Source organism: Enhydra lutris, unplaced genomic scaffold (genome assembly GCF_002288905.1).
Source record: "Enhydra lutris kenyoni isolate GAN:26980312 unplaced genomic scaffold, ASM228890v2 scaffoldscaffold11, whole genome shotgun sequence".
In the NCBI taxonomy this organism is placed as follows: Eukaryota; Metazoa; Chordata; class Mammalia; order Carnivora; family Mustelidae; genus Enhydra; species Enhydra lutris.
In genome coordinates, this window is record NW_019154095.1 from 7622849 (window position 1) to 7635174 (window position 12326).

General features: G+C 42.8%; 1 protein-coding gene across 2 annotated transcripts in view; it reads right to left on the reverse strand.

Moving 5' to 3' along the window:
- The window catches only part of LOC111144549 (ankyrin repeat and SOCS box containing 5), a 48187-nt gene that overhangs the window by 14077 nt on the left and 21784 nt on the right, over positions 1 to 12326 (reverse strand). The window contains exon 1 of one of the 2 annotated variants that reach the window (XM_022498876.1): positions 8815 to 8862. The exons of the other annotated variant lie outside the window; for it this stretch is intronic. Within the exon in view, the coding sequence (XP_022354584.1) occupies positions 8815 to 8851 (37 nt within the window). The 5' untranslated portion in view covers positions 8852 to 8862. Of the gene's footprint in view, positions 1 to 8814; positions 8863 to 12326 lie in introns of those variants that run through there. 2 annotated transcript variants of the gene reach the window in all.

Genomic DNA, 12326 nt, shown 5'->3' on the forward strand with positions numbered 1-12326 from the left:
CAAACACATCAGAAATATGACAACACCACAATTGAAATTCCATTTTAGACAATTATTTCCCTGTACCTGCCCCTTAGCTTTTTATTACCTCTTCTAAATAGAAGTTAGAACAACTTAACTTATTTAACATTATGAGGATTTAGCTCATCTTCTTCCTCTTGTCTATATCTCTGTAGGTGATATAAAGAGATAGGGAATGGTCAAAATTTAGGGACAATGATCTCATCCATATGGATAACTGTCCAATCTATAGCTCTTCCCTGGTCTCTCCCACAAATTTTACTGCCAATTTAAAAATTTAATTTAAATATTTTGCTGGCCTCTCTATACGTTTCTAAAACCAAACGCATCATCTTTCTCTCAAAACCAGTTATTTCTTTTTGGTTCTCTTTTGCTTTAAACGATACTATTGTTTAAAGAACTTATGGTATGGTCTTAAACCTAAGCACAAAAATTTTCCAGGAAACTTCATATGTGTTGACTGGTCTATGTGCTTCTTTGCGAGGAGATAGTTATTATCACCTGGGTTCTTCTCAGTCTATGTATCTTCATCATCACAAGCAGGGTCCTAGCATCTATCTCTACTCACTCTTAGAGGGATCTCTTCTGGCCCCATGGATGGGAATATTATTCACAGGTCAAGTAGCCCAACTTTATATCTCCAGACCAGCTCTTCCTCTAAGTTCCAGACTTGAATTTCCAGCTGGCTTTTCAATTTCTCCAGTTGGATATTTAAGTAGGCAATTCAAGTTCACATGGAAAATGAGCACATGCTGTGCTCCTCTTACCTCTCCTCCCTATTCACACCTGCTGCATCCACCCATCCAGGCGCTCCAAGGTCAAAAACCTCCATGTAATCCTTCCTTTTCATTTCTCACAGCCCACAAGCAAACTCCAGTGAGTCTTTCGCCTCTCCCATTCAAATATAATCCAGCCACTGCCGCACCCCTTGCGCCAGCCACCCTTACCCTCCCCCGACTGGTTGCAAAAGTCCGGGCTGACTGGTCTGTTTCCACTCGAGCCCTTCCAATAGTCTGTTGTAACCACAGGCGCCAAAATGATCCTTCTTAAGTCAGAAAGAATCCAATGGCTTCCCCTCTTACCCAGAGGAAAATTCAAAGTCCTTGTCATGACCTCCAAGTGTCTCCAGGCCCCTCTCTGATCTCAGTTCTAGGTTGGACCCCTTCCATCAGCCACAGTGGCCTCTTTGCTTCTCCTCAACACACCAGATATACACTTCCCTTCACTCTGCCCGCCCTGCCTTGTTTCTGAGAGATGCACGTGGCTCTTTCTGACTTCTGTTCTGCCCTGGCATGTCACTCTCTTGGACATGCCCTTCCTTGACCACCTCACAGGAGAAAGTCCTTCTTGTCCTCTTCTTTGTTCTCTTTACCCTGCTTTGTGTTTGTTTTTCTTCTGAGCACTGATGACTGCTAGAATGTAAGATCTTGGAAAGTAGAATGTGGTATATTTTGTTCATTACTGTGTCCCCAAGACCTAGCATATGGATTACATTCACGACCTGTTGAATCAATGTTCAGAATCTCAGGAGCTGCAGAGAAGAGCTTGCGCACTCTGCTCCTCGAGTCGTGGGTCCTCAATTTCCGACAAGCCGCAGGCCTGCCCCGTGAGTGAGTCCAAAGAGTATTTCCTTAAGGCGGTGATCTTGCCCCTCACATCCATCCACTATGCAGTCATTTATTAAACACTTACGGTGATCTGCGAGGGCAATTTTCACCCTTCTAGATGCCAGAGATACACAGAGATGGATGAAGTATGATCTGCCTCCTTTTGAGTTTGGACTGCAGGGTCCCTGAAAGGTCTTCCGGGCTCGCAACTCTACCCTGCCCTTCTTTAACGCTGCCACTGAATTACACTTCAAGAGCATCCAGAGTTGCTGCCAGCCCCTACAGTGCCTTTAGGAAAACGAGAAAAGGCACCCGTTTCCATAGCAGCCAAGACCCATGCTGGGCACACAAGCTCAGCTTACACAACTGCACAGGGCTGCCCTCCCCCCCATCCCCCAAAACACCTCTGGAATCTTGTTCTCCCTCCCGGAAACTTTAATGGCTCGCCACGGAGTATGGCCTAAGATGCCCATCTGAGAATGAAAGATTATTTACAATGTGATTAGACCTTCCATTCTGATGTTCTATTACTTGCCGCCACACAGCCTATGCTTAAATTAAACTGAACTGTTGTACCCATTCCATTTTTTTCTTTTTTCCATATTGTCTTCCCCCTGTTCAATTCTCTTTCTTTCTTTCTTTCTTTTTAAAATAGTTTGTTTATTTATTTATTTTAGAAAGAGTGCATGTGGGCAAGTGCAGGGGGACCGGGTAGAAGGACGGAGAAGTAGACTCCCCGCTGAGCATGAGCCCCAAGCCAGGCTCGAGCTCATGAACCTGACATCATGACCTGAGCAGAAACCAAGAGTCCCTCACTCAACGGACTGCGTCATCCAGGAGCCCCACAATTCTCCTTCTTTTGTTACAGAGTCCTCTATTGGGCGGACCCGCTTCGCTGGTTTATCTGCTCTACTCACAGGGCTTGAGAGGACCAGACAGCAGAAGCTGCTGGAAGATTGCTCCCCTTACGTGGAGAGTTAGACTCCGTCAGAGGAAGAAGGTACGTTGGTAGGGTGAGGAGAAGACAGAGAAAAGAAAGAAGGAGAAAGAGGCTGGAGGGAAGTGGGAGAGCCGAGGGGCAAAGGAACGGAGGGAGGGGGAGGCGGAGAGCGACATAAATGGTTTTGAGGGGCGCCTGGGTGGCTCAGTGGGTGCCTTCAGCTCAGGTCATGATCTCAGGGTCCTGGGATCAACCCCACATCCAGCTCTCTGCTCGGCGGGGAGCCTGCTTCCCCCTCTCTCTCTCTCTGCCTGCCTCTCTGCCTACTTGTGATCTCTGTCTGTCAAATAAATAAAATCTTAAAAAAAAAAAAGAAAAAGAAAAAAAAGGTTTTGAGGTTTTGAATGCCCACCATGAAGCCCAGCAGGAGCCTGAGTCCCAGCTTTGGCCACGCCCCAGAGAGGTGATAGGACCTAGTCCCTGATTAGGCCACGCCCCAGAGAGGTGATAGGACCTAAGTCCAGTGGTAGCGTGGAGGAAGAGGCGGGCTCTAGGCTCCTGCGCCCCCACTCAGAGGACAGAGCTCCTCCGGTAAGTCTGACCTGGGGGCCGCAAACTGGCTGAACTTGTTTCAAGGATAACTGGGGTGGGCCAGTCTGTTCCTCCTCAGGAAGGGGCTGGGGGCGGGGGCGGCGGCGGCGGCTCCCTACTGCGCGAGCTTTCAGCTATCACCTCTGCGCAGAGCTGAAGAGGGGAGAGGGGACCTTATTAAAAGGGTAAAGTTCCCAGTCAGCCTGCGGGATGGGAGCTTGAGGCCGGATGTAATTCAGAAGTCAAAGAAAGCTGTGCTCTTCGACCACGACACTTCAGAGATGCCTTCTCAACAAACTAGGCAGTTTTCCCCTGACCTCCTTGCAGAGCCCAGCCCGGAAGTGTTCTCCTCAGCTCCGCGTGAGTGAGCGGGTGAGCTCCGCGGCCTTCCTGGGTTGTCAGGAGCGACGCTGCCAACTTAGTCTCTGCAATCAGAGTTTCCATCATCGCTGCTCCGCGGCGGGCTCTTCCTGCTTCCTCAGCTGTAGTCGGGACGGTGTTCGGAAGGGCGCTGAGAGGGCGTGTGGAGCTGGAGACGGGCTTCCCAGCGGGCTGCGGAGGAAGGCGGATCAGGATGGGGCGTCTGACCGTCGGTATTTGCTGTTGCGACTCGGTAGGTTTCCGTTGCTGCATCTGTTTTCTCATCTGTAAAGCGGAGGTGACCAGGATCTACATTTTCTAGTTGTCCTAAGGGCTAAATGGACCTGTGTGAGAAGTGTTTGACCCAAAGTATGTCGTTAATAGAACCCTGTTACTCCATTGTACCGAGGTTCAGTGCTGTGGGCGGAATGGCGTCCCCCTAAAATCCCTGTGCTGAGATCCTGGTGCCCGGTGTGACAGTATTAGCAGCGGCGGCCTTGGAGAGGTTCTTAAGCCGAGAGTGGAGCCTTCGCGAGCGGGATCGGTGTCCTCCTGAAACTGGTTCCCCCAGGCCCTCCCCCACGTGAGGATACTGTGAGAAGGAGCCAGCAATGAGCGGGAAGAGGACCCGCATGGAGAACATGACCTTGCTGGCACCTTGATCTTGAACTTCCAGCCTCCAGAGCTGGGAGAAATAAATTCATTTATAAGCTGCCCAGTCTGTGGTATTTTGCTAGAGCAGCACAAAGGGACTAAGATAGGATTGTTTTGTCTGCCACCAAATTCCTATGGTAAACCCCAACACCCCGTGTAACTCTATTTGGAGGTATGGCTTTTAGGAGGTAATTAAGGTTAAGCAAGGCCATGAGGATGGGGCCCTAATCTGACAGAGTTGGTGGGCTTATAAACAGAGAGAGAGAGATCTGCATCAGGAAAAGGCCATGTGAGCACAGAGCGAGAAGGTGGCCATCTACAGGCCGGGAAGAGAGCTCTCACCAAAGCCTAGCGATGTGGGAACTTCGATCTTGGACTTGAAGCCTCCGAAACTGTGACAAAGTTAATTTCTATTGTTTAAGCGGCCCAGCCTCTGGTATTTTGTTATGGTGGCCCAAGAAGACGAAGACAGAGATTAAGTGCTTTGCCTCAAGTTGAAATCAGTCACTGATAAAGCCGGGAAGCAATCTCAGTCCTTTCAAACGTTCAGGGAAATTTATCTTGTCCCATTCTCTCTTTAACCCCAGAGCGCATAGTGGTCCATAATACTTAAAAATAAACTGATTAAATAAACTAAGAGTTGCCTTCTAAAAATGAAAAAAAAATGTGGAACTGTTGTCTACATTTTCATATAATACTGTGTATATTTGAAATTGTAGCAACAATGACTGTATTTTCTTAGCCAGTTACAATAGAGGAACATTAAACAGGACGATAAATAAATACATCATAAAACACAGAAAGCCATGATATTTTCCAAGTACAACCATTCCATTTGGTTGTATATCCTTTCCAATTTTTTTCTAAATACACATTTTTTAATCAAGAGGTGGAAAGGTAAACAATGCAAAGACAGATCATACCGTGGTGTTTCATACATGGTCATAAAAAGGAATCCATAGATGCATTCTCTGTACACTAAACCGTGAAAAGAGTGCACCCCTTTGCCACGCCATACATTTACGTTTCAGAACCCATGTTCTGGAAAGCACCCCAGTTGAAAGTTAGTATTTGCAAAAAAAAAAAACCAAAAAAACAAAAAAACCCCACAGGTCACTCTAGTTTACTTCAGGACACCAACAGATTTGCAATGGCTGCTCTACTAACCTTGACTGGTCAGTATACCCCAGCTAGCTTTTTGTTAAGAACATTCTTCTGCACTTGCTCTCGTTTTCGTGAGCATCTGCTTTACGCAGTTCATGTCATCGGCAATATCTGCGGGCATAGTTTCTGTCTGCCACAACCAGGTGTCAGAGTTAAGTGCTCTAGCTGGAAGAAATGCCAGCGGCTGGATTTCTAGCTACTTTTTGCTCCCCTTTGGACTTTTACAAAGATTCCTGTGTGCCAACCCGAGAGGGGCCGGGATACTGAGCTCTATTCAGAAGCACTTGGAGCGGGTTGGGAAGGAGCTGGTGGGGGATGGGCCAGAAGTGCAATAGGATTTTCTATTTTTAGAGGGAAGACTCAGCTGCAGCCGGAAGTATTTAACTATTTGCACGGCACAGAAAGGGAAAAATGTGTAAAATTGCATTTCCTATTCGGAAGCTGAATAGCCTTGAACTCCTTATTTAAAATAGGAAAGCTGATTTGAATTATGTACAAATCAGTCCCTTGTAAAATTGACCCTTGAAAGGTACAGACAGAAGGCTGCCCCCAGAGAGCTCAGCAGTGATGGGTGACTGATGAGCCTTTCTGCTTCAGCCTCGGGAATAAATAGTGTGTGTGTGTGCATTAGGGTCAGCTGGTAGGTGGCTCATGTTCCTTTGGTAAGAATCTAAGTTTAGAATTGGCTTCCATGCAAAAATCATAGCCCTGTTATTTACATAGGCACAGCTCACTATTTTGATGTTTTTCCGGAGGTCATTTCTAGGCCAGAAGGCATCAGTGGTCAATTTAAGTACGATGGAGAGCGTTCACCCTAAAAGGCAGGGCAACGAGAGGAAAAACCGCATATGTGCCTGGTGTTTTCAGTTGGCACGTAAAGTTGAATGAGGCGCACTGGCCATGACCTAGTGGAGAGCAGGAACTGGCCCACGGAGGTCTCCAGGGATTAACTGAGCCAGGGGTCCGGTTACACGGTATCAACATATCCAGGTCTGTCTTGATGAAAAATGGTCATGATTCCATTCTCTGTCTTTACCTTTTTATCACTATGGTTAGGCTCTACCTTCCATTGGTATTTACAGAAAAAAAAAAATGGGCTCTTGCCTTCATATAACAAACCAGGTAAGAACAAAAACGTTTTGTGAATAAAGTTATTTCCTGTGCGTTACCTCATTCAGAGTTGCTGCCGTATTCCATCGCCAGCATTTACCTCAAAATTATCACTAATGGACACCACTATCTTTTCCTTATCTTGAATTAAGCTTTAATCCTTCAAACTAAAGGACCGGGGGCAGGCGGCTTAATGATATGTAGGAGTTCTCTTCTGTAAAATGAAGAACTTTGATAAGATTACTGTCTTCTGGCTCTGACACTCTTTGATTCAGATTCTGTGACTCACATACAAAGGGCAAGGTGGCCCATGAGCTGTGGGCATAGTCCAAGACCACAAAGGGTATCAGACCTTGCCAGGAAAACTGGACCAGCTCAGCTGAGGCAGCTTGGATGGGGGGCACATTCCCAGGCCTTAGCAGAGGCTGAAGGGAATTATTTCTCTGACAGTCCCCCCGACTGGGTTGGGTGCTCAGAGTATATACATCTGAGATGTCACAGATCTATCACACTGTATCTCTTAAGTAGTGGCCACTCAAAAAAAAAAAAAAAAAAAAGACTTAAGACGTCATTTGAAAATGGAATTCCAAAGAATACTTAATACTTCAAGAGGGTTTTTTTTTTTTTAATGTAGTCCATGGGGGTAATAAATTTCCAGTGCAGTGGGGAGAAAAAAGCCATTGGATTTCATCATAACTACATACTTAGTTAAGTGAGATGTTTGCTGGCCTGCAGAATACATTTAAAAATTCACATAAATAATCAGGGGGACTCAGGAAATAATAATTACTTCTTTCAAAAATTTTAGGTGCATCCAAAGCAAAAATAATTTTTAAAAAATGACTCCAAGAAATTGAAGGAAAATGTTACAGTTAATTTACCGGAAAAAATAAGGAACAGAATATTAAATCTATGAAGTAGCTCAACTGTATGATTTCATTTAAAAAAATGCACAGTGAAGTGAGAGTGTTTGCGACTGAATCACTTAAATGCTGGCTATCTAGGATTGTATAAATATGGACCCACTACGAAATATCTAGATATATAGAAGAATCTAGCATCTTCCCTCGTGTCAGTGCAGAAGTGGATTTGGGAAGCAGCAGGATATCACCGAGCCCTGTGAGGAGGCAGAAGTTTTAAAGCAAACCAGCAGTAGATAAAATACTCCAAGAAATAATTAAAATTATATTCCGTAGAAGATAACAGACTCTGAAGTATTACGTCTCAGAAAAAAACGTCTGAAATACCGTGTAGATTAGAGATGACATACTATTACTGCCCACAAGGGCTAAAATAAAATTTTATGCCTTTTAGGCAGGATATGGGAAATGAAACGGGGCCATTCTATTCCCATTTTAACCAACGCTAATGTGTCTGAAAACTCGGGGACCTGAGTTTGGGCTGGTTGCCAGTCCTCCGTGAGAGAGCACTGTGAAGACTGGAATAGTTTCAAAGGATGACGCTGGAAACCATCAATGAGCTAAAGGTACTTCTAAGGAGAGGAATCTTAGTACTTGAGAAATTTCAAAATGGAAAGTTGAAATCTAAGAGGGATTATGATAGAAATCTGTAATGATGCCACACACTGTAAGGAGTGAGTACACATTTTCAAGAAATTCTGAAAAAGCTACAGAGCTGGATCAACTTCTGACAGTTTTAAGATTACAAGTGGGACACTAACACACGCTTTTGTTTGTTTGTTTGTTTTGTTTTGTTGTTTACACAAGCAATCACAAAGTTCAGGAGCTCATTGCTTCCAAAAGGCAGCGTTGAACCCCCACCCGAATCTTCAGAAACAGATCAAGATGAAGGGACTCCAGCTGGAATCCCGGTTGGCAGTTTCCCCCACGTATGACAGTGGAATACTCTAAACTCATACAATCTCCAGCACCCAGTTCAACAGTTACCAACTCACAACTTGTCTTGTTTCATCTTCAAGCCACCTGCAGCCCTCCCAACCCCAGTCCTGGGATTATTTTGAAGCAGACCTCATTATATGATATGACCCATAAATAGTTCACTATCTATCTCTAAAAAGATGAGGACTCTCTCCAGTCATAACTATAGTATCCTAATCACACAAAAAACAGTAATTCCATATGTCGTCAAACACGCGATCAATTTTTATTTTCGGAAGAGCAACCCAGTTCATACACTGCCTTCTAGAATAATAACTACATGGACCATGTTTAAATTCTTTATCTTAGAGTAAAAGTCTGCGATCTCTCCATTTTCTAAAATTTTTTTTAAAAAATGTTATATTCCCATCTTAAAAAAAAATGTTTCTTTAAAGTACAGATGACTCACTAAATGCAAGATAAAAACTTCGCCTTAAATCATCACAAGATATGTTAGATTCCCTTGTACCTGCTAGTGCCAAATTTCCACCCTTGCACAGTCGCATCTGGAACGGGCCATCGTTCAGTTCCGGGAGGCCGCCTTGCTGTGGGTGTCTCTACCAGGCCACAAGCACATGGAGCTCATAACCGTCATCCCCGAGCCCCACTCTTGTTGTTCCATTTTATTTTTTATTCTATTTTATGTAAACATGGGTACCTAAATCTGTTGGCCTAGGGATGGGGAATGAGGGCAGAGGAGGTCTGAGGGCAGGCCTGACCTTGGGGGAAAGCACAGTGATTGTTCTCTAACAGTGAACCTTTGTCCAAGGGTCATTCACTTCTCCTCTAAAGGTTGCTGGGAAACCTACAGTGACATCTTGTGGTCCCTGATTGCTCCTCTCTTAGTTGGTACTGAGTAGTTAGGAAAGGTCACAGGGGTCTGAAAAAATCACAGTTCGAGAACATACGGTCAGGATCCTCATAAAACCACACATATCACAGTAGTGCCTAACCACAGTGAAGGATACTTTAGAAGCCGGTGTGGGCAGGGCTTTAAGAATAAATGTTAGGTAAGGACGCTCTTTCAATATCACCAACTTGTTTTGGGATGATTTTTTAAAAGTAGAAGCATAACGTAAAATCCACTTAAATGGAGTTTGAAGTAACAAAATTACATGCTTGCCTAAAGCATATTTTTTATGGTAGATCTTGAAACAGAACGCTAAGGGGTTCTGTTAAAGAAAATGTACTTGTCTTCAATGTCTAGGACACTTCACTGTTGAAGAAAATGTACTTGTCCTTAATGTCTAGGACACAGTAAGTTCTTGTTAGCTGTCACGTAAGGGTGATTTCTACCATACTCACCTGTTTGTTAATATTGAGAGTTAAAGTCTTCTCAAAATGCTTAAAATATCTTTTTCAACATTGTAATATAGAAGATATCTCTGAATTTGGAATTTTTTTTTACTACACCAAAAGACATAAATGGTTTTTCAGAAAGACACAAATAATGCCCATATGTAGCACGAAAATAATAAAATACAATTTAAATTCAAAATCCCTAAGTGCTTAAACCATGAGAGACTAACATAAATGCTAACGACTAAAGTATGTTAATTTCTAGTTGTGTAATGACCAAGTAAGTGATGAAATTTCATTTATTCATGCATTCATTCACCCATTCACTCCATATTTCTTAGATGTCTACTGGGTGCCCTGGGTACACAGAGATGAAAAGACAGTTGCTGTACACTTGAACCTTACCCTCTAGACTGGCATTTCAGAATTGGCGTGGACCTCCATCACTGTCTAAGAAACATCTGTACATCTGGGAATCAATCTTAGACTCATGATAGACTTGGAAATCCCCAGAGCTAGGTTGCCGTGATGCTCCTTAACTGTTAGAAGTGTCCACAAAATATCTGATTGACATATAATTCTCATTGACATTTCATAAACTCTAAGTGGCAAGTAGCAATTCTCCATGAAGAAGATACGATTTTACCGTAGACAGTGTATTTCCATTGTTAAGATTTTTATGAAGCCCAAAACAATTTTGTGAAAAAGTGGCCAAAAAATGTGTTTTTTTTGTTGTTTTGTTTTGCTGTTGCTGTTATTCTTACCTGATATCTTGGAAAGCGTTTGGCTAGCGTGCAGATTGTGAGATGAATGGAGAGATATCACAATGCCATTATGAAAGGAAAAACAAGGAAAATCTAACCAAAGATATCAATTCTCATTTTGAAAACAGAACTCAACACTTCTCCAGGCTTCTGCTAAACATAGTTTTAGAAGAAAGTATATACTGCCTTAAAAAAATTCCTAATGTTATGTTTTAGCCACAAAACATAGGATGAAAAGATTTAAAACTCTCAATGATGTAACTATTTTTTTTTATCAACTCCATATGCATCAGCAGTGCACCTACCCTTGATTTAACAAATCTCAGGAGATCTGCTTTCTTTTTTTAAAACGTTTTCTTTATTTTTTTTAGAGAGAGTGAGCCAGCATGCGAATGGGGTGGAGGAGGAGGGGCAGTGGGAGAGAGAATTTTAAGCAGAGTCTGCACTGAGCACGGTGCCAGACATGGGGCTCGATCTCATAATGCTGAGATCATGACCTGAGCCAAAACCAAGAATCAGACACTTAACCAACTGAGCTTCCCAGGTGCCCTTGTTAATCCATGTTCTAATAGAGCTATTCATTCTGACTTAGTACAGTAGTTAGGAGCCTCAACACTGCCCTCAAATGACCAAAGCCGGGTCCATATCCCACACGAGGCAAATACTAAATTTGTTACCTGGAGAAAGTTACTTCATTTTTTTAAGCCTCGATTTCCTTATCTGGAAAATGGGATAACAATCCTACCTCACAGGATTTCTGTATGAATTAATAAAGAAATCAGAATTATGCCTGGTACACAGTTAGCCCTTAATGTTAATTTTATGACATTATTCTCGCTAGTGTATAATATAGATGTAAATATATCATTCATGTTGCTTCATCAAATTTTGTCTTTCTATGTAGTAGTAAAATTAAAAAAGCAAATTCAAAACTTACAACACTCAAGCATTTCAGTTACTGGTAAGCCCCACAAATATTCCTGGTTCTTTGGTTGCTCAGTGACTGTGGAGTATAGAAAACCATTCTTGGTGTACTAGATATAACTTTGCTACTTTGTCAGCAAAACGAAAACAACCAACCAAACAAAAATAGCTCACAAAAATTAAGCAACAACAAAAAAAAACAGACTAAAATAGCTGTGGACCCAAAACTCTGTCCTACATCATTGGTGAGTCCCCTGGTTGCCAGGAAAGAAATGCTGGTTGATATACAATTGACCATTCATTTTCATGGGAAAACAACAAAAAAATAGAAAATACTTAAAATAGTAGATATGAGAAAATTTTTAAAAGAGGGAGGAAGCACAAATTTTGAAGTAACGGGGAAGCAGCAATATTCGGGAAGCACAGAAATCTCTTGAATATCTATAACAACAGTCCCTAGGTTCCATGAGGGTTTTGCCAATGGTGATGAAGCCAGATGATCTGGACAATCACCAAATATAGGTTTGTTGAGTTGAATTTTCCTTAAGTGTTTTCCTAGATAAATGTTGGCTTAACAGGCAAAAAACTGATGACAATTCCTGAATGTGCAATAATGCACTCTAGTAGCCTATGCTGAAAATCCTTCAGATGTTGATGTGGAAGTAGGCATAAGCCAATCCATTTCTTCAGCACCCATTTTCTTCCCAAATTTCCTTTGATTATATCCACATTCATTCATTTCTAATTCTTGGTCAAAGGTGTAGACCAAGCTGCTGTATATTCCTGTACTGTAATGCATACTAAATGTTCGCCCTACATCCACTCTGGCCACTGTCCAATTTTTTCTCTGTTGATTAAGTGACATGTGTCCGATTTGCTTCAAAATAATCCCAAGGTAAGTGGCAGGTTTGACTGTGTGCTTCTATGAAAGCAAGCTTGTGTCTCATAATAGAGTGTTATCTTTCCGTTCAATTGATGGGCCAGGATGTTATTT